This window comes from Engystomops pustulosus, chromosome 7 (assembly GCF_040894005.1).
Source record: "Engystomops pustulosus chromosome 7, aEngPut4.maternal, whole genome shotgun sequence".
NCBI classification, from domain to species: Eukaryota; Metazoa; Chordata; class Amphibia; order Anura; family Leptodactylidae; genus Engystomops; species Engystomops pustulosus.
The window spans coordinates 12,133,576-12,158,708 of record NC_092417.1 but is presented as its reverse complement, the minus strand read 5'-3'; the positions used below and the strand labels follow the sequence as shown (position 1 = coordinate 12,158,708).

At 43.0% G+C, this 25,133-nt stretch overlaps 1 protein-coding gene across 5 annotated transcripts in view; it reads left to right on the top strand.

The window, feature by feature from the left end:
* SEMA6C (semaphorin 6C) overlaps positions 1–6,747 on the top strand; it is a 130,907-nt gene extending 124,160 nt beyond the window's left edge. For 3 of the 5 annotated variants that reach the window (XM_072114791.1, XM_072114789.1, XM_072114790.1), the window contains exon 20: positions 1,791–6,747. In XM_072114791.1, coding sequence (XP_071970892.1) covers positions 1,791–3,040 — 1,250 coding nt within the window. In that variant the 3' untranslated portion in view covers positions 3,041–6,747. The remainder of the gene's footprint in view (positions 1–1,790) is intronic. The other 2 variants (XM_072114793.1, XM_072114792.1) reach the window with 1 other exon arrangement.
* The last annotated feature ends 18,386 nt before the right edge of the window (positions 6,748–25,133 follow it).

The window sequence follows — 25,133 nt, the reverse complement described above, 5'->3', positions numbered from 1 at the left end:
ATTCTATGTGCAGAAAGATTAGAGGGAACCTGCTGCCAGCCACGGAGGAGACGGCGTGTAATTATTATCGTGGTATATTGGTTTATGTGATTGGCGGACCTGCTGTCATGGCTTTGAGGGAAGAAGCTCATTACCTCTCGGCATCTGAGCGCTCTCGGGTTTGATTGGCTCCCGCCTTTCATTGCATTAAGAGTTCTCAGCTGTCGCCAGTCTGAATGAAGTTGTCTCGGGGCCTGGGGCTTGGCTCATGCCAGGCAGTCTTTAAGGATGAAGGGCCGGTAGCATTAGCTAGCACAACAATGACAGTAGCACCGTGCATAGATTTCCTGAGCTCCTTGATGTCTGACGCAGCATCGGAGATTCTTCTGCTGGAAGATCTCTTTGGTCTCTTTGCGTCGTGAGTTAGATACGAGAGATAGAAAGAAAGCTGTGAATGCAGGTGGCGTGACGATGCTTCCGAGATGAGATCTTCAAAGGAACCTTGGGTCACCAAGAAGAGTTGTCTCCGATTATTAGCTTACTCGACTCAATGGAAGACGTTGTTTAAAGGGATATTTCAACAAAACGGCCCTTACTGAAAGGAAAGGAATCAATTGAAATGTATGGACGTATCGAAACAAGGGGCACTGTGGATGATATTCCCCACCCCGAGGATAAAGAACACCAAATACAGAAGTCCTGCTTCATCATCTAGGCCCTTGCAGCAAATATAGATGTTAAGGTTTCACTTTCTTAGTATTTGGTTCAATCAACAAAATGGCCACCCCCAACCAAGGCAAGGGAGACAAATGTGCCCACACATTTCCTCTGTACAGTTCCGTTCCCACCCATGAAACGTCGTCAAATTCCACCCTTAACAACTCTATATTTTTCCACATTTGGAAAGGCGTGTCCTCCTCATCATTTCCATCTTCGATCGTAAAGCTGACCCACTGAAACCCCAGGCAGAGACTTCACAGATAATTGGACCCTTGACTGCTACATTGCTGTATCTCATGTTTACTTCTTGTAGGAGTCTCTGGGGAGAGGACAGATATTTGGGGGAGGTTTTCTTCTTTTCTTACCTGTACAGAATTCTAAACTCGTCTTCTGTTTTCTCGATAAACAACCTTTTGTTTTTCTGACTGAGAGTTTGGAAAGAGCGCAGAGCCTTCGCTGCATGTTAAAAAGTATCTGTAGTATGGGATAGACTAAAGAACATAAGCAACTTCTGGCAGTATAGGAGCAGAGCAGTATTAGAGATTCCCGTAAAGGTGCTTATGTCAATTATTTTGGCCCTAAAAATCTTCTTTTTGGAGTGCAAGTACCTGGGGATGTGTCAAAATGTTGTCCTATGTGGAACTCAACGCAACGTGTATTAACAAAGACTGTATGGCACCAAAGAAATAGGGTTCCCAAATACCAATATAATACACCCCCACAAAACTATTACAATTCCAAATACCACCCCGAGTCACACCCAACAAGACCATCTCCAAGCTAAATTTGGATGTGCATATGTGTATTGAGAAGCTATGACGGGTTTTTTTAAATTTAAGGACATTAAAGATACCAAATTAGGACTGTCTGTGCCCCGCAGGTCTCCACTCATAATGCAGAATATTCATAACTCGCCTTCACAGATTGCGATGTCTCAATCATTCAAAAACATACAAATGACTTCTCATTTCGGAATGATAATTTCATGTAGTAAATCCTAGCCTGGAGTCCGTACATCAGAATAATTTTCTCACTATAAACTTTTTTTTTTTATTTTTTTGTCATTGATTTTGTTTTCTTTTCTCTTAAAGGTAAACATCAAGAAGTGACGGGAAAAGATTCCACCAAGACGGTCCACTTCACCTTCCTTATTGGATGCGTCTTCGTAGCTTTCGTGGTTGGAGCCATCTTCTCTGGTCTTTTTGTGTCTTGCTACTGCAATCACATGTTTCAGAAAAACAAACATAATTCTAAGGACCCAGAGTCCAACCTTCAGAGGCCTCTATCCTTGAGGAGTCTGGCGAAGATGAACGGTCTACTAGAAAGTCAGTCTAAGGAAGGGATGATGGAGGCAACGTCTCCAAAGCTCTATACCACTCTTCTTCATGGTGACAAAGAGCAACCGACCGAGACAACCAAAGCTGGAAGTAAAGAACATCCGGAGCTCCAGGGTCTTCCTACCCCAGAATCCACACCGGAACTGCCAATGAAAAACCTCAAAGCCTTCAAGAATCAATGGGAAAGAAACCAGAATTGTAACAATGCTAAAGAAATCCAAAGCAAAAGCCCTGTGTTTCATTTCCCCGTCTCAAACTCCCAGGTATTTCAGTTTCCTAGTACTCTGGTCCTGCCAAGCAGCATGCATGGGTATGACCAACCTCTCTCCAGCTATGCAGACGATAAAAAGATACCCAACTCCGAAAGGGCTCTGATTCGTCACTCACAGTGTTATCTTCCAAAAGGCGGGGAGGTGACCACTCTTGACGAACTTCTAAAACACCTTCCAGAAGGCGGTGGATCGCCAAGAAAAATGTCAGGAATGATGGCTTTGAGCCCACAAGCTGTCAGTCCTCATTCACCAGTATCATTCATGAACAGAGTACAGCCCCAAATTCCTGACACTGAAAGTGCTCCTTACTATAGCTCCTCAACGCTTCCAAGAGACAGTCTACCAAGAAGACTGGACATCCCACCAGATGTCAATCCTCAGTCATGCTTGGAAAAACAGTCTAGACACCCATCCCAGAGACATTCTCTATCCTCTGGACACAAACTCATGAACATAGGTCCAGGAGGGCCATTGGTTTCACGACAGCATAGCCTAGGCCAAGTAAGCAGGCAACACCCACCTCCCCTCCTCACAAGGATGCATTCAACAGGCACCCCAGTGCCCATGGATAGTCACAGTGTTTTTCTATCTCGGCAGCATAGTTACACAGACCAAACCCCAATGCAGAGGGGTATGGTGAAAAGAACCCTGTCCTTGAGACCAGAGATGTCCTCAAATCCTGTATTCCTGCCATCTTCCCCAGTAAAGGATGGGAACCAGTTTAAGTATTAATAATCAGTTCTGGAAGAAGGACACCTCTAAACTTCTGAAATGTGAAAACAGATGCTATGAAATTTGCCTTTGGTGTTTGAAAAACTCTTAACAGAGTGCTTCAAAAACATCTAATGTCAAGTCATCTCCAGCAAACAGGAACGTCGTGCGGAAGGACTGGAGATTGGTGGGAAAAGAGATGATGGACTAAGCCACCAACACCTCCTCACGTCAGGCCATCGTGGGACTTTGTTGGGCGGTAGACATCTGCTGTTCATTTTTTTTTAAGTATTCTACCTATCTACATTGTTTTCCTCAAGTAGGAAAGCATGATGTTGTTGACGTCCGATGACCTTTGTTTGGCCTGCCCTTTCATTGACAGTTTCGGGAAGGGCCTGCCAATGGCTGGTCACAACAGGTCATAACAAGAGTTGTATCAGTTCAATGGACTTTACCTGTGTCCCTGAGCCGTAAAATACCACTAATAAGGAATATGGAACGAAATTTCCTGGATGCAGTTGGATACAATGAAAGGATACCTCAAGAGGAATAGATCAAATGTAAATTAAGTTATATATACATCCACGTGTATATATAAAGATATATATATATATTTCACAACCTTACTCCATATAAAAGGAGGTTTATTACCCTACTGTGTAGGGGCGAGAAACTCACTTCTATATTATATTACTTCAAATGTATAATTCGAGATGAAAAAAAATGGTTAAGATTAGGTAAGAATGGTGGCCCACCGCATTATGATTATCTCACCGTATCAGTATCGCAAGTCAAGTCTCGTCTCGGCTGTCCTTAAATCCCCAGTGACTTACTGTATATGACGATATATCTTCAGGGTGATGTATACCAGCCAAGCTATAAGCACTGTGTGCTCAAATTTTAAAAGGGGCTCCAAACCGGTCCCGGAACCCTTTATGACGAGCCTCCAGACGGAGTCGGCCAAGATGTCAAGTTCCTCGAGAAGTTGAAGAGGTTCTCGACCTTTCCGGCTCTGTCTTTTGTTTGGATCCAGTTAGCTCTATGGATAGTCTGTGTACATGTGTGCCTTATTTCAATCTAGTATTATGAACAGTGCGATTGTAGCAACACGTGTCTGTATTTATTTTGTCACGGAGTGGTTATCCTTTTTTTAAATTTTTTTTTTGGTTTTTCTAAGGTTGCTTTTTGGAGTGTCGCAAATCTCCACTTAGCCCTGTCGAGGAAGACTCTTCTCCAGTTCAGGACTTTGGGTGCCCTGGTTGTCCGATTAGTTTCCAAGTTTCCTTAGTTCTTAGATCTTCATGTGTCTTGTCGAAAATTCCTCAATGTTTCTCATCAGTTGTCCCTCGATTTGTTCACTTGCCACCACTAATGGTCAAGGGAAGTTTGGCCAAGTTCTTCCAAGTATTTCGTAAATGGAAGGGCCTTGTGTCACATAGGGGGAAGTTGGCCAAGTTCTCCAAGAATTTCGTAAATGGAAGGGCCTTGTGTCACATAGGGGGAAGTTGGCCAAGTTCTTCCAAGTATTTCGTAAATGGAAGGGCCTTGTGTCACATAGGGGGAAGTTGGCCAAGTTCTCCAAGAATTTCGTAAATGGAAGGGCCTTGTGTCACATAGGAGGAAGTTGGCCAAGTTCTTCCAAGTATTTCGTAAATGGAAAGGCCTTGTGTCACATAGGGGGATGCAAACCTTCATATACTGTAGTACGAGAATAAAGTAAGGGATTACACCTACAAGACGGGGGTGCAGCAACAACCATGAGGAGCTACTATCCATGACGGGAATGTGAACCATAAGTAGAAATTATATCGAGCTCCGTATTGAGTTTTTAGCAGTCTAGTCTTTGGCTTTTCGAAATGATACAAAGAAGTCCCAGGGTCATTAGGCCGATACCACAAATACAGGAGATTTCCGGAAAAAAAATTCTCAAAAACTTCAGCAAAAACTGCTTGTCAACTATGCAGGATACTCCTTGTTTAGGGAGGAATTTTTTTTTTTTGCAATTTCCAATCTTATCTCTCTCAAGACTGGCCTGATTCACACCCAAATTTCTTTTATTTGCATATCAGTAATTTTTTTAATCAAAATTAGTTTTTTTAATTGTCTTGTCCATGATAAGAAAAACCACGGCTGCATTCCTCCAAAAACAGCGCCACTCCTGTACACGGTTTATGTGTGATATTGCAGTATTAATGATTGGACGTGAGATGTAATACCATAGATGACCTTAGGGCAGCGGTGGCGCTATTTTTGTGAAACGGATAACCAAATATTTGAGAGTGTTGATGAATTCACTCCTGTCACTAAGCAGGCGGAAGAAAAAAAGAAGCATTTTTCACAAAAAATTCTGGCGTCTATCCAGCGAGAGATTGGCAGCTTTTTCTTGTGCTAATTGATTTTCACGTAAACATGAGAGTTTTGGATTAATTGTGTGACTACGAGTGACAAACTCCGAGGATCGCAGACGTGAGCGCTAACATTTCCTTTAATTCCCAATTAAGTCACCGCACGAACACACAGAACTCTTCTATACTGCAATTTCATGGTTAAAAAAATTACTGACAATTTTTTTATTTCCAATTTTATTAGGTCTATAAACAGCAGGGTCAAGGTTAGGGTTAGATACTTAAAGACGACCTTTCTCCACATGTGGGTATTGTAACAAAGATAAAGGGGCACATTGAATTACAGAGATATCAGCCCCAGTATCTGAACATCTTCTCCACTGTCAGAGAGGTGGGGCTAGAGCAGAGGAGGGGGGGGGGTGTTTTATGCTAATCTTCAGCTTTAGAGAAGATTAGCATAAGACATGCCCTTTTCTCCGCTCCAGCCCCACCTCTCTGATAATGGTCTTACAATGGTCAAATACTGGGACTGATATCTCTGAAACCGTGATGGCTGCAAAGAAAATTCAAACTGCTCCCAAATCTGTGTTACAGCCCCTACAGAAGGGTACCTTCATCTCCACATGTGTGAAAGGTCCTCTTTAAAGGGTTTGACACCATACCCATTGTAGCTTTTCCAAGTTCCGGGGGGGGGCCTATCCTCACACTGTTGTGCTCTGTTTTTGCGTCATTGCAGTCCCTCGCCTCTACCCTTAGTCAATGCTGTAGCAGATATTGGTTGAATAGACAAAAGTCGCTCAGAGAAGAGCAGGAGGAGCTGTACACCAGTTCAGAGCACAGCAGTGTGAGGACATACCCCTATCGATGTCACAGTCCTGCTGCTACTCGCATCATACACAAATGTATGACTAAATTTTTAATTTTTTTTTTTTTTGTTGCACCATGTGAATAAGGTCTTAAAATGTCCCCTATTGGGGGCGGGGTTACTTTTTGTTTCCCGTGACATTACTTTGCGAGATCTATTCAAGTCTACCATGTGCCTACACAAAGCCGAAGCATCCCCTGGTAGAGGATATCTAGATAGTAGCTCCTGCCATATTGTGTGTGAATCCAACCCAACACATCAAACGCTCTGTTCATCCAGTCGTTTCTAATGCTGTATCTAAGCATGTGACTACACGTAGATACAGCAGCGCCCTGCAGGGTCACAAGGGTTCAGCTGTACGGTTCCTGACTTGTTCATCCTTCCACACTTTATATTAAATGTATAATAGTCCAAATCTATGGACTAAATTATCCCTCGTCCCTCTGTACTGACTGACATCATCTGCATTTTTTATAAAGACAGTGAATGTAAAATTTGTAAAAAAAAAAATAATAATAAAAGAAAAAAGGAAAAAAACATTAATGTCTCCTGTCATCTGTTTAATGAGTGGATTAAAACTATAACTACTATAATACTGCCCCCTATGTACAAGAATATAACTACTGTAATACTGCCCCCTGTGTACAAGAATATAACTACTGTAATACTGCCCCCTGTGTACAAGAATATAACTACTATAATACTGCCCCCTATGTACAAGAATATAACTACTATAATACTGCCCCCTATGTACAAGAATATAACTACTATAATACTGCCCCCTATGTACAAGAATATAACTACTATAATACTGCCCCCTATGTACAAGAATATAACTACTGTAATACTGCCCCCTGTGTACAAGAATATAACTACTATAATACTGCCCCCTATGTACAAGAATATAACTACTTTAATACTGCCCCCTATGTACAAGAATATAACTACTATAATACTGCCCCCTATGTACAAGAATATAACTACTATAATACTGCCCCCTATGTACAAGAATATAACTACTATAATACTGCCCCCTATGTACAAGTATATAACTACTATAATACTGCCCCCTATGTACAAGACTATAACTACTATAATACTGCCCCCTATGTACAGGAATATAACTACTATAATACTGCCCCTATGTACAAGAATATAACTCCTATAATACTGCCCCCTATGTACAAGAATATAACTACTATAATACTGTCCCCTATGTACAGGAATATAACTACTATAATACTGCCCCCTACGTACAAGAATATAACTACTATAATACTGCCCCCTATGTACAGGAATATAACTACTATAATACTGCCCCCTCTGTACAAGAATATAACTACTATAATACTGCCCCCTATGTACAAGAATATAACTACTATAATACTGCCCCCTATGTACAAGAATATAACTACTATAATACTGCCCCCTACGTACAAGAATATAACTACTATAATACTGCCCCCTATGTACAGGAATATAACTACTATAATACTGCCCCCTATTTACAAGAATATAACTACTATAATACTGCCCCCTATGTACAAGAATATAACTACTATAATACTGTCCCCTATGTACAGGAATATAACTACTATAATACTGCCCTCTACGTACAAGAATATAACTACTATAATACTGCCCCCTATGTACAGGAATATAACTACTATAATACTGATCCCTATGTACAAGAATATAACTACTATAATACTACCCCCTATGCACAAGAATATAACTACTATAATACTACCCCCTATGTACAGGAATATAACTACTATAATACTGCCCCCTATGTACAAGAATATAACTACTATAATACTGCCCCCTATGTACAGGAATATAACTACTATAATACTGCCCCCTATGTACAAGAATATAACTACTATAATACTGCCCCCTATGTACAGGAATATAACTACTATAATACTGCCCCCTATGTACAAGAATATAACTACTATAATACTGCCCCCTATGTACAGGAATATAACTACTATAATACTGCCCCCTATATACAAGAATATAACTACTATAATACTGCCCCCTATGTACAGGAATATAACTACTATAATACTGCCCCCTATGTACAAGAATATAACTACTATAATACTGCTCCTATGTACAAGAATATAACTACTATAATACTGCCCCCTATGTACAGGAATATAACTACTATAATACTGCCCCCTATGTACAGGAATATAACTACTATAATACTGCCCCTATGTACAGGAATATAACTACTATAATACTGCCCCTATGTACAGGAATATAACTACTATAATACTGCCCCTATGTACAAGAATATAACTACTATAATACTGCCCCCTATGTACAAGAATATAACTACTATAATACTTCCCCTATGTACAAAAATATAACTACTATAATACTGCCCCCTATGTACAAGAATATAACTACTATAATACTGCCCCCTATGTACAAGAATATAACTACTATAATACTGCCCCCTATGTACAAGACTATAACTACTATAATACTGCCCCCTATGTACAAGAATATAACTACTATAATACTGCCCCCTATGTACAAGAATATAACTACTATAATACTTCCCCCTATGTACAAGAATATAACTACTATAATACTGCCCCCTATGTACAAGAATATAACTGCTATAATACTGCCCCCTATGTACAGGAATATAACTGCTATAATACTGCCCCCTATGTACAAGAATATAACTACTATAATACTGCCCCTATGTACAAGAATATAACTACTATAATACTGCCCCCTATGTACAGGAATATAACTACTATAATACTGCCCCCTATGTACAAGAATATAACTACTATAATACTGCCCCCTATGTACAGAAATATAACTACTATAATACTGCCCCCTAAGTACAGGAATATAACTACTATAATACTGCCGCCTATGTACAAGAATATAACTACTATAATACTGCCGCCTATGTACAAGAATATAACTACTATAATACTGCCGCCTATGTACAGGAATATAATTACTATAATACTGCCCCCTATGTACAAGAATATAACTACTATAATACTGCCCCCTATGTACAAGAATATAACTACTATAATACTGCCCCCTATGTACAAGAATATAACTACTATAATACTGCCCCCTATGTACAAGAATATAACTACTATAATACTGCCTCCTATGTACAAGAATATAACTACTATAATACTGCCCACTATGTACCAGAATTTAACTACTATAATACTGCCCACTATGTACCAGAATTTAACTACTATAATACTGCTCCCTATGTACAAGAATATAACTACTATAATACTGCCCCCTATGTACAAGAATATAACTACTATAATACTGCCTCCTATGTACAAGAATATAACTACTATAATACTGCCCACTATGTACCAGAATTTAACTACTATAATACTGCCCACTATGTACCAGAATTTAACTACTATAATACTGCTCCCTATGTACAAGAATATAACTACTATAATACTGCCCCTATTTACAGGAATATAACTACTATAATACTGCCCCCTATGTACAGGAATATAACTACTATAATACTGCCCCCTATGTACAAGAATATAACTACTATAATACTGCCCCCTATGTACAAGAATATAATTGCTATAATACTGCCCCCTATGTACAGGAATATAACTACTATAATACTTCCCCCTATGTACAAGAATATAACTACTATAATACTGCCCCCTATGTACAAGAATATAACTACTATAATACTGCCCCCTATGTACAAGAATATAACTACTATAATACTGCCCCCTATGTACAAGAATATAACTACTATAATACTGCCTCCTATGTACAAGAATATAACTACTATAATACTGCCCACTATGTACCAGAATTTAACTACTATAATACTGCCCACTATGTACCAGAATTTAACTACTATAATACTGCTCCCTATGTACAAGAATATAACTACTATAATACTGCCCCCTATGTACAAGAATATAACTACTATAATACTGCCTCCTATGTACAAGAATATAACTACTATAATACTGCCCACTATGTACCAGAATTTAACTACTATAATACTGCCCACTATGTACCAGAATTTAACTACTATAATACTGCTCCCTATGTACAAGAATATAACTACTATAATACTGCCCCTATTTACAGGAATATAACTACTATAATACTGCCCCCTATGTACAGGAATATAACTACTATAATACTGCCCCCTATGTACAAGAATATAACTACTATAATACTGCCCCCTATGTACAAGAATATAATTGCTATAATACTGCCCCCTATGTACAGGAATATAACTACTATAATACTTCCCCCTATGTACAAGAATATAACTACTATAATACTGCCCCCTATGTACAGGAATATAACTACTATAATACTTCCCCCTATGTACAAGAATATAATTGCTATAATACTGCCCCCTATGTACAGGAATATAACTGCTATAATACTGCCCCCTATGTACAGGAATATAACTGCTATAATACTGCCCCCTATGTACAAGAATATAACTACTATAATACTGCCCCTATGTACAAGAATATAACTACTATAATACTGCCACCTATGTACAAGAATATAACTACTATAATACTGCCACCTATGTACAGGAATATAACTACTATAATACTGCCCCCTATGTACAAGAATATAACTACTATAATACTGCCCCTATGTACAAGAATATAACTACTATAATACTGCCCCCTATGTACAGGAATATAACTACTATAATACTGCCCCCTATGTACAAGAATATAACTACTATAATACTGCCCCCTATGTACAGAAATATAACTACTATAATACTGCCCCCTATGTACAAGAATATAACTACTATAATACTGCTCCCTATGTACAAGACTATAACTACTATAATACTGCCTCCTATGTACAGGAATATAACTACTATAATACTGCCCCCTATGTACAGGAATATAACTACTATAATACTGCCCCCTATGTACAGGAATATAATTACTATAATATTGCCCCCTATGTACAGGAATATAACTACTATAATACTGCCCCCTATGTACAAGAATATAACTACTATAATACTGCCCCCTATGTACAAGAATATACAGGCGATCCCCTACTTAAGGACACCCGACTTACAGACAACCCATAGTTACAGACAGACCCCTCTGACCTCTGTTGAAGCTCTTTGGATGCTTTACTATAGTCCCAGGCTGCAATGATCAGCTGTAAGGTGTCTGTAATGAAGCTTTATTGATAATCCTTGGTCCCATTACAGCAAAAAATGTTTAAACTCCAATTGTCACTGGGGCCCAAATTTTTTTTTGTCTGGATCTACAATTATAAAATATACAGTTTCGACTTACATACAAATTCAACTTAAGAACAAACCTACAGACCCTATCTTGTACGTAACCCGGGGACTGCCTGTAACTACTATAATACTGCTCCCTATGTACAAGAATATAACTACTATAATACTGCCCCCTATGTACAGGAATATAACTACTATAATACTGCTCCCTATGTACAAGAATATAACTACTATAATACTGCCCCCTATGTACAGGAATATAACTACTATAATACTGCTCCCTATGTACAAGAATATAACTACTATAATACTGCCCCCTATGTACAAGAATATAACTACTATAATACTGTCCCCTATGTACAAGAATATAACTATTATAATACTGCCCCCTATGTACAAGAATATAACTACTATAATACTGCCCCCTATGTACAAGAATATAACTACTATAATACTGCCCCCTATGTACAGGAATATAACTGCTATAATACTGTCCCCTATGTACAAGAATATAACTACAATAATACTGCCCCCTATGTACAGGAATATAACTACTATAATACTGCCCCCTATGTACAGGAATATAACTACTATAATACTGCCCCCTATGTACAGGAATATAACTACTATAATACTGCCCCCTATGTACAAGACTATAACTACTATAATACTGCCCCCTATGTACAAGAATATAACTACTATAATACTGCCCCCTATGTACAGGAATATAACTACTATAATACTGCCCCCTATGTACAGGAATATAACTACTATAATACTGTCCCCCTATGTACAGGAATATAACTACTATAATACTGCCCCCTATGTACAGGAATATAACTACTATAATACTGCCCCCTATGTACAGGAATATAACTACTATAATACTGCCCCCTATGTACAAGAATATAACTACTATAATACTGCCCCTATGTACAGGAATATAACTACTATAATACTGCCCCCTATGTACAAGAATATAACTACTATAATACTGCCCCCTATGTACAAGAATATAACTACTATAATACTGCCCCCTATGTACAGGAATATAACTACTATAATACTGGTGAAGGATTGGTATTGGGATGGTATTATAACAGCAGAGTTTATGTTGTAATATCTCCTGGCAGTTTCTTCATATTTAACCATTCTGGACACCTGACATACACATCTCATTAGGAAATCTCTCTTGCTCTGGTAATTACTCCGCCTATAAACAGTATTTCTCTGGGGTTTGGCGCCATTAATTCTGTTTTTATCTGTGCAGATTCCTGATTACTGTGATTATATAGTCTGCATACAATTAATTGATTTTGTCACCTGATGTGATGGCAGAAGGGTCGAATTCCAATTAGACGCCACTTCCTGCATACTGAGCAGTAGGGAAGTCCTCCCACCATCAGATGTCAGGAAGGTTGGGAACTCTGGTCACTTTTCTAACCCTCTGTAGCTGCTTCTTCCATGTAACATCCATGACGTGGCTTGCGTCAGTCTCCACTTACTTGTGGTCACAATTTTTCCAAGGAAGGACCAAATCAGGTCATTAGAGAAGGTCCCCATGTTGGCTATTGAGAACATCGGCCAGGTGGACTAGCATGCTGGTAGTTTTTGTGGTGAATGAGGAGTCTTTGGAGCACAACTGGCATGGAAATCAGTAAAGAGGACTAACCTCCACCTTGTAAGGGGCATCATAAGCTAGTACAGAAGGTCCCTATGGTGGTCCAGGACATTTATGAGAGTTAGTTGGAAGGACATCACAGTGGGTCACCATACTTTTCCCTTGGTAAGGGTTCTTCAAAGCAGACCTGTCTAAAGGTCCACTATTGTGGTCCATTGCAATTTGGTGAGGAACTGACTTCATGGTGGGCAAAGGATCGATCCTGTTTCTGGTGGACCATAGACAAGTACAGAAAGCCCCAATGGTTGGGTAGGGCAAATAGTTGAGAAGACTGGCCCCAAAGTGGCAAATGTGGCAGTGGGACAATTTTTTATAGTAACTGATATGACTAAGGTTTAGGGTTATGAGTAGTCTTTGGAGCACACATGTCCAAAAGGTCAGTCAAGAGAACCATAACGGGTGAAAAATAGGAAATACAGAAAGTTCCTGTGGTGGTACATGGCTCTCCAATACTTGGTTGATCAGACTGGTATATCAGTGCCGCCCTTACATTATGTCTAGTCACCTATAGGGGGATGTATGTTGGGTAGACAGGTAGGTGGACTTTTGAGTTATCCTGAAAGAACACGACTGTCAACATTAATAGCTACTTTTGAGTTGTAATGGCACCCGAATTCTGTGGAATCTCTCCATAGGACTCGTTCTTGAGAAGAAACCATATTTCCTATGATGGATTTTCAGCTCCTCCATATATAATGGATACCCACCATCTTCTTTGAGAAGGCCACCACCCTAGACCCAATGACGTGTTTGGTAATCATCTTAAAGAGGTTTTACTGTACGGTTGACTTGAGTTTAGACTTGCCTTCGATTATTACAGGAACATGACATGATAGACCATGTAGAGTAGAAGAGAAGAGACAAATGGTCGGCACTGCTAACACTGTAACTCGAGTTCCTAATCAATGGCTACGAGAGCAGAGACTAGGCAACAGTCCAGGTTGAACATCCAAAGATAAAGTCCATAATGTGTCCGATAGAAGAAATCAAGGGTGGCACTGACCAAAACTTTGTGCAAACTTTTGTGGAGGCATGTAGAGTTCTCCACAGGATGGTACCGAAGCACCACATTCGTGGTCAATGGTATGCAAGTGGACTTGATAATTGGAGTTACCTGATGAGAACCATTACACAAATCTCTGACGATTACTTTCTGACGCGTTTCATAGACAGTAATCCTCTCCTGAGCGGTAGTTATGTTATACAAGATTACACGGACTCACTAGAAGGTACTGGAGTGATTTCCATTTTCAGCTTTGGAGAAGATCGACGGTAATAGAAAAACCAGCGAATGAGGAAATTGACTTATGTTGCACATATACACTAAAATCAGCAATTATGACAGACTTAAAGCAGGAGGAAACCTTAATAAATCCAAACGTACTCAGAAAGCTTGAAGGAGCTAATTTGCTAAACACCCAGCTTACGGGAAAACAGCGCCTCCGCCCTCCCACCGCTCCTCTGTATAAATGTGGAAGGAGAAGCTTTTATGATATTAGGTTCTGGTTGGTTTGTCAATCCTATTAAAACGTAAGAGATGAGGAACTGCAGAAGGTACTTCAACGTGGATGAGATTCAGAGGTGACGACAATTAACCCCAACGTTCCTCTTTCTTCTGGTCACCCTAATTGTCAAGCCAGGGGACATTCCCTCAATCCTTAATCTATATAGTAGTCCTTAAACATGATGGCTACCTGAAGAGATGCCCAAATACAGTGAAGCCTCCTCAAAAGACCACCTCTGAGAAGTTCCTTTATTATATGTAATGACCATCTACTTTGAGACGTTCACAATTCTAGAAGGCAAATGATCAATCAAATTTCGATTTGATCTTCTCCGAGAGAATTCACAGCATGACTTTTGGTCAAATCTTTAGGCTTTAGCTTGGAAATCTAATTTAGGATGCAGCAGACTGGCGTCATGTTCCCTTTCATTGATGTCCGGCTCACAGAAACGAACTTATTTCTTTTACCTTAAAATATCCATTCACCTAAAATTGCAGCGACAAGTGGTCTTCTAGGTGGTCTTCTAGGTGGTCTTCTAGGTGGTGGTCTCTCGAAGGAAGATGACCAGTATCCATAAAATATGATGGAATTAATTACATTACTTAAATTTTACCAATGGAAAATTGTCTTCTTTTCCGACTGGTGCTTGTGGACATCATGTAACGTTGGGTGAACTTTCTCCTCAGAGATGGAAAGAAGAGCTGCAATACTCGTTCTGGTGGACTGAACATATTTCATAAATGATCTTACCCTACAGTAAAAATTTGTCTCTGGCCACAGCTTAAGTTCTTGATAGGATCAAGCTCTCTGAATAAAGGAGTTTGGATGTGAAACCTATGACTACTTCATCTCAGAGTGGACCATGTCTTCACCGGCTGGCCTCATCGGTGAGTACGGTGACTTTTACTGCTGAGGACAGTGATTGGCAGGAACAGTCATGAGAGCCTTAGCACTTCTCCGACAGGGACCATAGACAGAGAACAATACCGATAGATTGGACAGGGGGTGAGAGGTCATCTGGAATGTTCCCAATCCTTCATACCCCAGTAGATAAGTGTTGTTTGAGTTGTCTGGCCATGGCTCCTCTCCTGTCCCCGTTGAACGGAACCTGTACACGTCCAACGCACTTGCACATTATAAGTGTTTACGTTTCATGGCACTAGACACAAGGTAAAGATCACTCGAAATGCAAATTACGATGAGAAACTTAGGCTAAAAGAATCAAGGAACAATGAGATTTTGTGAGGAACCACTTTACAGGTCAAATATCCATAGTCCATGTGAAAATATAATCAAGTTGATATCCCCCCGGCCTCGGCGTCCTGCTTCCATCTCCTGCGATCTAATTTTCTTCTATTTTTCAATCATCGTTCCCATCAAGCAGCAGGAATACGTAACAGTTATTTCTGTGGAGGTGTGAATATATTCATGAAAGGAAAGCAAATGAGAAAGATATTGGCAAGTTCAAGAGATGACTTCTCTTCTGGGAGCCGGCTCTTCTCTGTGAGCCGGACATCAATGAAAGGGAGCGTAAGTGGCACTTTAATGCCAGTCTGCTGCGGGCATAGGATCCTAAATGAGATTTCCAAGGCAAAGTCTAAAGATTTAGGTCATTTTAATAAACACGAGGGCCAAAGAGATGTAGGAATCGAGAGACATACAGAAGAAAGACGTCTTTGAGGTTTTTTAGTTGTGTATTTTAGGTTGTTCCAAGTATGGGCTACTTTACCAAATTGGCATCAAAAACTATCACTCTTCATCTTTGACATGATGGAATCCATCTACTTGTCCAAGGTGGACTTAGAGAAGAGAACGGAAACCCACAGTGTGATGAAACGGATTTGATGTGGGGCTGCTTCTGAGTCTAGTAGCCCCCTGGTGTTCACCCTTTAACCCCTGAACAGAGATCTGGGCTTCATGGCCAAGAACTATGAGGTTGCTACCTTGAGAGTAGCTTCAGTATAGTGAAGGTTGATCGAAATGGGTCGGGAGATGCAATCAGAGATGCATGAAACCTTCTGAGGTCAAAGCAGGTGGAGATCACGTATGAGATGATTAAGATTAAACTAGGAATCTTATTGCTCTGACACCTTTCCATGGGGGGGGAAAAAAAACAGAAAAAGGCTAAAAATACTCACCCCCTGCTCCTCTTCATCTTGATCCCGACGCTGTCCGTCGCTAAGCTTGACACGCCGGGATCACCTAGAAAAGAAAGTTATAATTAGGAGCGCAGAGACAAGATGTCTGGTGTGAATTCACGCCCCTCTCATGGGTCACCTCCCTCTCCCAGCCGGGAGGAGCAGAGTGTTTCTAGCCTTTTTTGGGCTTTTTTGTTTTTTACATAGTTGATTTCCTTCAAGTAACCAGGGATCCAGCGTGACCAGTTGTTTAGACTGTATATCTTTTTGACACAATCATCAGGCGTCCTTTGGGTAACACCAGAAGTAGACAGGACCTAGTGGATCGCTGTTGTTTTTGTTTTTTAAAAAGCTCCTCCTACTCTGCACTTATTACATGTATTAAATGCACATGTTTGACCATGTTTTCTGGATAAAAGACACCTGTCCACATACTCAATCACACTCTAACCTCTCCACCATGGGCAAGACCAAAGAGCTGTCTAACGAAACCGTGGAGCAAATTGTAGACCTGTTTGGATGGGCTACAGGACAATAGGCAGCAGCTTGGTGAGAAGACAACCACTGGTATCAATAATGAGAAAATGGAAAACCTTCTAGGTCTGCGGCTCCATGCAAGATCTCACCTTGAGGGGTAAGGATGAATCTGAGAATCAGAAATCACCCCAGGTGGACCTGGTCAATGACCTGAAGACAGCTGGGATCACATTGTCAAAGATCACCGATAGTAACACATTACGCAATCATTGATTAAAATCACTCAGGGCTTGCAAGGTTCCCCTGCTCATGCCAGCACAGGTCCAGGCCCGTTTGAAGTTCCCCACTGACCATTTGGTTGGGAGAAGGTCATGTGGTCAGATAAGGCCAAAATAGAACTTTTTACCATCAACTCCACTTGCTGGATTTGGAGGGAGAAGGATGAGTAAAAACCTAAGAACACTGTCCCAAATGTGAAGCATGAAGGTGGAACATCAGACTTTGGGGTTGGTTTTCCGTAGCAGAGACTGGATCACTACACTGCATGGAAGGGAAGTTGGATGGGGCCATTTATCACGAGATTTTGGATAAAAACCTTCTCTCAGTAAGAACATTGAAGATAGGTCATGGTTGGGTCTTCCAGTAGGACAGTGACACAAAACACACAGCCAGGGCGACTAAGGAGCTGCTCCTTATGAAGCATTTCAAGGTCTTGGAGGGATCTAGCCTGTCTCCAGACCTAAACCCAATCAGAAATCTTTGGAGGGAACTGAAACTCAATGTTGCCCAGCGACAGCCTCAAAACCTGAAAGATCTGGAGAAGATCTGTGTGGAGGACTGGGCCAAAATCCCTGCTGGAGCGAATGCCCACTTGGTCGGGAGATACAGGAAACTTCTGACCTCTGTAATTTGTTTCGGTACCAAATATGACTTTCTGTTTTTCTGTCTGTCACAGTTGAAGTGACCTACATTAAAAATTACAGACCTCTACGTTCTTTTTAGGAGTGAAAACTTGCAAAATCGGGCTGGGATGAAATACTGTACATTCCATGATTTATAGTTCAGTCTTGATCTATATCTTTATGGTGGATCTGGAGGGGATCAGGTGACCACTGTTGACTTGGTCCATGAAGTTGAGGTTCCTCAAGGTCAAAATGAACAGAGGTTGAAATATTTGGAAAATCCAAGCCATATTGATGTTCCGTGACTACAAGTCTATGGTTTATCATACGTAAGGTTCTCACTTCATGTCTCTTTCCATGAAATTTTCGAAAGATTAGAGATTCCTCGAGTCCTTCAGCAGTCTGTGAGTGTCCTCCTTTGTGCGGTGATGTTTTTATGCCTTACGTAAGGTGGAGATGATAAGAAGCTTCCGTGTGATGTGGCGGAGGTTTTGCCGGCTCTGTCGATCCTTTATTCCAGGCTCTTTGGAGCTGAGAGGAGTCACAAGGTGGAGGTCTCTTCATGTGGGCCGCTCCACTTATGTGGCTACATCAATGGTCATGAGAATGTGGTTGAGTGGTAATTCTGGGAAGTCCTGAGAACATGGTCCTTAAATGGTCAGTCAATCGATACAAGTAACGAGACAAAACGCTGTAATATATCAGAGCCGAGCACTTACCACTCCACTTACTCCGGCTCGATAATAGCGAGACAGAAGATCAAGGAGATGTCAGAATACATAGAAGTCTATGGAGAGGGGAGGGGGAGCTGTGAGTCACAGCAGCTAGGTCTCCACCATAGATTGTGTATTGTTCCTTGAGACATCAGACCTTTTTAGTATGTTGTTAGTAGCAGCAGAACTGTGAAAAATTGATTTCCAGGATTGTAGCCTCTCCAACTACACTGGGGATGGCCTCACGCTCTCTGCAGACAGTTTTAGGTTTTTTCTCTGGAAATATGTCTATTTATTTCTTTGCGTATGGTATTGGTAGCAGCAGGACTGTGATATATGGATTTATATTCCAGCATTTTAGTTTCTTGAAGACTAGGAGTGTGTCCTCACACTGCTTTGCTCTCTCAAACAGTTAGGTTTTGCCTCTGTAGAGATGTGTAATCAGACCAATGTGTATGTTCTTAGTAGCAACAGGACTGTGAAACATGGATTTATAGTACAGGATTGTAGCTTCTCAACGTTCTCCAAGACTAGGAGCGTATCCTCACACTGCTGTGCTCTGTGCTCTCATAGACAGTTAGGTTTTGCCTCTGTAGAGATGTGTAATCAGACCGATGTGTATGTTGTTAGTAGCAGCAGGACTGTGCACAAAGGAATTTTGTTCCAGGATTGTAACTTCTCCACATTCACTGGAGGCAAGTCCTCACACTGCTGTGCTCTGTACTCTTGCAAGCAGTATTAGGTATTGTTCCCAGAGAGATGTGTACTCATACCATGTCGTTAGTAGCAGCAGGACTGTGCGGTATGGATTTATAGTCCAGGATTGTAACTTCACCAGGTACACTGGGGACATGTCCTCTTGCTTTTTGGCAACACGCTTCTTTATATTGTCTTAACTAAAATCTGTAACTGGCATCAGGTTGAATGAACCCTCCAGATATTCATTCACAGAAGCTACAATCCTGGAATATAAATCGCTTCTTTTTTCACAGTCCTGCTGCTACTACAGTATGACTAGACAGGCTCCTACGTAAGGATCCATTTACATGCAATCAGCCGTGCTGAAGTCTGGGGTCACTTTATGAGTTTCAGGGGTCTCTGGCTGGATATCTCCGTCGTGTGAGTGGTCCACAGCCGGTATGAGCCGGTTTATTGTGCCGACGCAGCGGAATAAGTCACGAGTGAGAAGGAGACAGGTGCGAGCGCCGAGCATGGACATAAACAAGCGTAATGTGTGGAGTATCACATGGCGGGAGTCTAATCCCAGCCACAAGTGTCCGGCTGATGTCACCCATCATGAATGTCGCACATCTTGAAAGGACATCAACTCCGCTGAGGAGACATCAGACGCCTCGGAGAAATCCTGTCCCTCCTGATTAATTTTTTTTCGGACACCAAATTCTTGTTTTGACACAAACAAAGCACAAAATGAGGGAGTGACGGGGCGAGACGGCTCGCGAGGGGGTGACAGCTGTGAGACGCGTCACAATTATTCACACAGAAGAGCGAGAGTGCACAGAGACATCTCCTCTGACCAGAAGGTCAACGGTCCGTCACCCTACAGCCACCCCCGCGTGTCACGTCTCTGCGGAACCATTATATAATGTTACATAATTATATGCTCTAATATACAGTGGGGAATGTTATACAAAGGTCACCCTTAAAGGGGCTGTCCAGGGGAGAACAATCTGTTCAGTGAGGTCCGAGAGATCACTGGGAGTTGTAGATGTGAGAGGCCGCACCGTGTATTCCATGTGGTTCCGGTAGCCAATCCAATCACTGTCTTTCCGCCCCGGGAATAATGGGATATGTACATGACCCGCGTGGAAGCCAGCGGAGCGCGATATTCTATTATTCTCCGTAATGATGTGATTTGTTATCAGCTTCCGAGTCGGCAAAAAAAGGAAAACACGAGAGGAGAAGACGGGAAGAAGTCATGTACGGATCCAAGGACCCGAGGAGCCGGCGCAGGCAAAGCTTAGCCAGGTCCAGGAGCCATATTATAAGGAGAACCCTTCACCGCTCCAGATGTCTGGATATTCACAAAATTCAACAGAATCTGTACAATTTAACGTATTTGATGACTACACTAGTACTCACAGCAGCCCCCTACTAGACCAGTACTCACAGCAGCCCCCTACTACACTAGTTGTCACAGCAGCCCCCTACTAGACCAGTACTCACAGCAGCCCCCTACTACACTAGTTGTCACAGCAGCCCCCTACTACACTAGTTGTCACAGCAGCCCCCTACTAGACCAGTACTCACAGCAGCCCCCTACTACACTAGTTGTCACAGCAGCCCCCTACTACACTAGTAGTCACAGCAGCCCCCTACTACACTAGTTGTCACAGCAGCCCCCTACTAGACCAGTACTCACAGCAGCCCCCTACTACACTAGTTGTCACAGCAGCCCCCTACTACACTAGTAGTCACAGCAGCCCCATACTACACTAGTAGTCACAGCAGCCCCCTACTACACTAGTAGTCACAGCAGCCCCCTACTACACCAGTACTCACAGCAGCCCCATACTACACTAGTACTCACAGCAGCCCCCTACTACACTAGTAGTCACAGCAGCCCCATACTACACTAGTAGTCACAGCAGCCCCCTACTACACTAGTAGTCACAGCAGCCCCCTACTACACCAGTACTCACAGCAGCCCCCTACTACACTAGTACTCACAGCAGCCCCCTACTACACCATTACTCACAGCAGCCCCCTACTACACTAGTACTCACAGCAGCCCCCTACTACACCATTACTCACAGCAGCCCCCTACTACACTAGTAGTCACAGCAGCCCCCTACTACACCAGTACTCACAGCAGCCCCCTACTACTCCATTACTCACAGCAGCCCCCTACTACACTAGTACTCACAGCAGCCCCCTACTACACCATTACTCACAGCAGCCCCCTACTACACTAGTAGTCACAGCAGCCCCCTACTACACCATTACTCACAGCAGCCCCCTACTACACTAGTAGTCACAGCAGCCCCCTACTACACTAGTACTCACAGCAGCCCCCTACTACACCATTACTCACAGCAGCCCCCTACTACACTAGTAGTCACAGCAGCCCCCTACTACACCATTACTCACAGCAGCCCCCTACTACACTAGTAGTCACAGCAGCCCCCTACTACACTAGTACTCACAGCAGCCCCCTACTACACCATTACTCACAGCAGCCCCCTACTACACTAGTACTCACAGCAGCCCCCTACTACACTAGTACTCACAGCAGCCCCCTACTACACTAGTAGTCACAGCAGCCCCCTACTACACTAGTAGTCACAGCAGCCCCCTATTACACTAGTACTCACAGCAGCCCCCTACTACACCATTACTCACAGCAGCCCCCTACTACACTAGTAGCCACAGCAGCCCCCTACTACACCAGTCGTCACAGCAGCCCCTTACTACACCATTACTCACCGCAGCCCCCTACTACACTAGTACTCACAGCAGCCCCCTACTACACTAGTACTCACAGCAGCCCCTAATTCTTCTCACCTGACCCCCATAAACCACAATCTGTAATATGTGAATGTCCGCTAGCACAGAGCGAGCGCATAATGTCATCCGCACCGCGTCCAATCCGGCTCCTACCTCAAGGTATTTTCTAATAAAATCTTTCCATGGAAATCACCTTTAAGGTTATCCCGAGCCCTTTAAGATTCTTATCTCCCGGCAAAAAAAAACAAGACGCAGCCTCATTTATAAAACCTCATCTTTTCTAAATACCAAACCAACAAAACAAGAGGAGGGGGAAGGGGGGAAGGATTTCCAGGCCGCACATTGATCAAGATGCAAATTGTAGATGGAATTACGAGGCCGGAGCTCAGCGTGATTTATCCCCGGGGATTAATAAATATTAAACACCTCTTTACCGCGCGGCAGGATCCATACATCATCCCTAATGTCCTGCCGGCTCCTAGCGATCACCCGGATAGTACTGGGGGGCACCAGTAAAAAACGGGAAACACAATTGATCCCTGTAACCACAGACGTTCCAATCTAATCTATGAACAAAGATATAGCACCTGTGAAGCGAAAATACACGAAGAACCCGCTGTCTCTATGATGGAGGGCCCGATCAACAAAACTCCATCAGTGGAAATTAGGATGTTTCTATATGGAATAAAACATGGATTTTCTAGATAGAAGGTTCAAGCTGTGAATATAACGAGATATGGGGAATATCCAGGGTGAAGGAGGAGGCCGCGGTGGGGATGGAGGAGGCCGCGGTGGGGATGGAGGAGGCCGCGGTGGGGATGGAGGAGGCCGCGGTGGGGATGGAGGAGGCCGCGGTGGAGACAGAGGAGGCAGAGGTGGGGACGGAGGAGGCAGAGGTGGGGATGGAGGAAGCCGCAGTGGGGATGGAGGAGGCCGCGTTGGAGACAGAGGAGGCAGAGGTGGGGATGGAGGAAGCCGCGGTGGAGGAGGTGAGATGGGGACAGAGGAGGCCGCGGTGGGGACGGAGGAGGCCGCGGTGGGGACGGAGGTGGCCACGGTGGGGACGGAGGAGGCCGCGGTGGGGACGGAGGAGGCCACGATGGGGACGGAGGAGGCCACGATGGGGACGGAGGAGGCCGCGGTGGGGACGGAGGAGGCCGCGATGGGGACGGAGGAGGCCACGGTGGGGACGGAGGAGGCCACGGTGGTTGTGAATGAGATGATGGAAAGGATGACAGAGAGAAGAGGCAGCTCCACACCCATGACATCAGTGCCAGCAGAATGCAGTCTCTTCTCATAATACAATATACATGAACACCCGCCTCAGCTGTGGGTGCATGTGTGCTCAAAATTGAGAGTGGTGATCTCTCTGTGATGGAGAACCCCATAGACATCATTAGATGAAAAGAGGCTGTGGCTGAGATGTAACTACCCCTGTGCCCGTTGACATATATCCATCCCAGTCTCATCAGTGAGGATCAGAGACAACATCTCACACACAGCGCAGACAGCAATGCCATGGCCGGGCTCACACTGACACCTGCTGGACACACACAGGCAATACAGGCAGTAATACATTGGGGCAGATTTACTTACCCAGTCCGTTGGCAATCCAGCGGTGTGTTCTCTGCGCTGGATTCGGGTCCGGCCGGGATTCATTAAGGTAGTTCCTCCGACGTCCACCAGGTGGCGCTGCTGCGCTGAAAAGCATCTAAACGCGCTGGAGTTCACCAGCTCGGGCTGAGAGAAGGTAAGCGCGTCCCAAGCGACACATTTCTTTTTTTAAATGCGGCGGTTTTTCCGAATCCGTCGGATTTTCGCTCGGCCACGCCCCCGATTTCCGTCGCGTGCATGCCGGCGCCGATGCGCCACAATCCGATCGCGTGCGCCAAAATCCCGGGGCAATACAGGGAAAATCAGCGCAAATCGGAAATATTCGGGTAACACGTTGGGAAAACGCGAATCGGGCCCTTAGTAAATGACCCCCATTGTATAAAGGGCATACAGATGCAATGATAAAGTAGTGCTGCAGAACCTCTGCAAAAAATGTAAATGTTTCCCATCAGGAAGCAATTGTAAAATCTGATGATCCACCTACAACAACAAATATTAATAGTGGGATTTACTCACAGTACAGTACATAGATGTACAGCAAAAGATGTATTAATATATAATAGCTACACCCACAGCCCCCATAACACTGACACGCACAGCCCCCCCATAACACTGACCCCCACAGCCCCCCCATAACACTGACACCCACAGCCCCCCCATAACACTGACACGCACAGCCCCCCCATAACACCAACACCCACAGCCCCCCATAACACTGACACCCACAGCCCCCATAACACTGACACCCACAGCCCCCCATAACACTGACACCCACAGCCCCCCATAACACCGACATCCACAGCCCCCATAACACCGACACCCACAGCCCCCCATAACACCGACATCCACAGCCCCCATAACACTGACACCCACAGCCCCCCCATAACACTGACACCCACAGCCCCCATAACACTGACATCTGTAACAACCCGCCGGATGGCTTATTTTACGAAATTGTGAACCTTAATGCCTCCTGGATGTAGGAGAAGTCGGGCCATCTATTCCTGCAATCTGTGTAGGTTCCATAGGACAGACTCCTTTAAGAAACCTATAAGAAAGAGCACTATACCTAATGTGAGATTTCTTTCCCTTAGCAATGCCGCCATCTACTGGTTCCATTTGGTACTG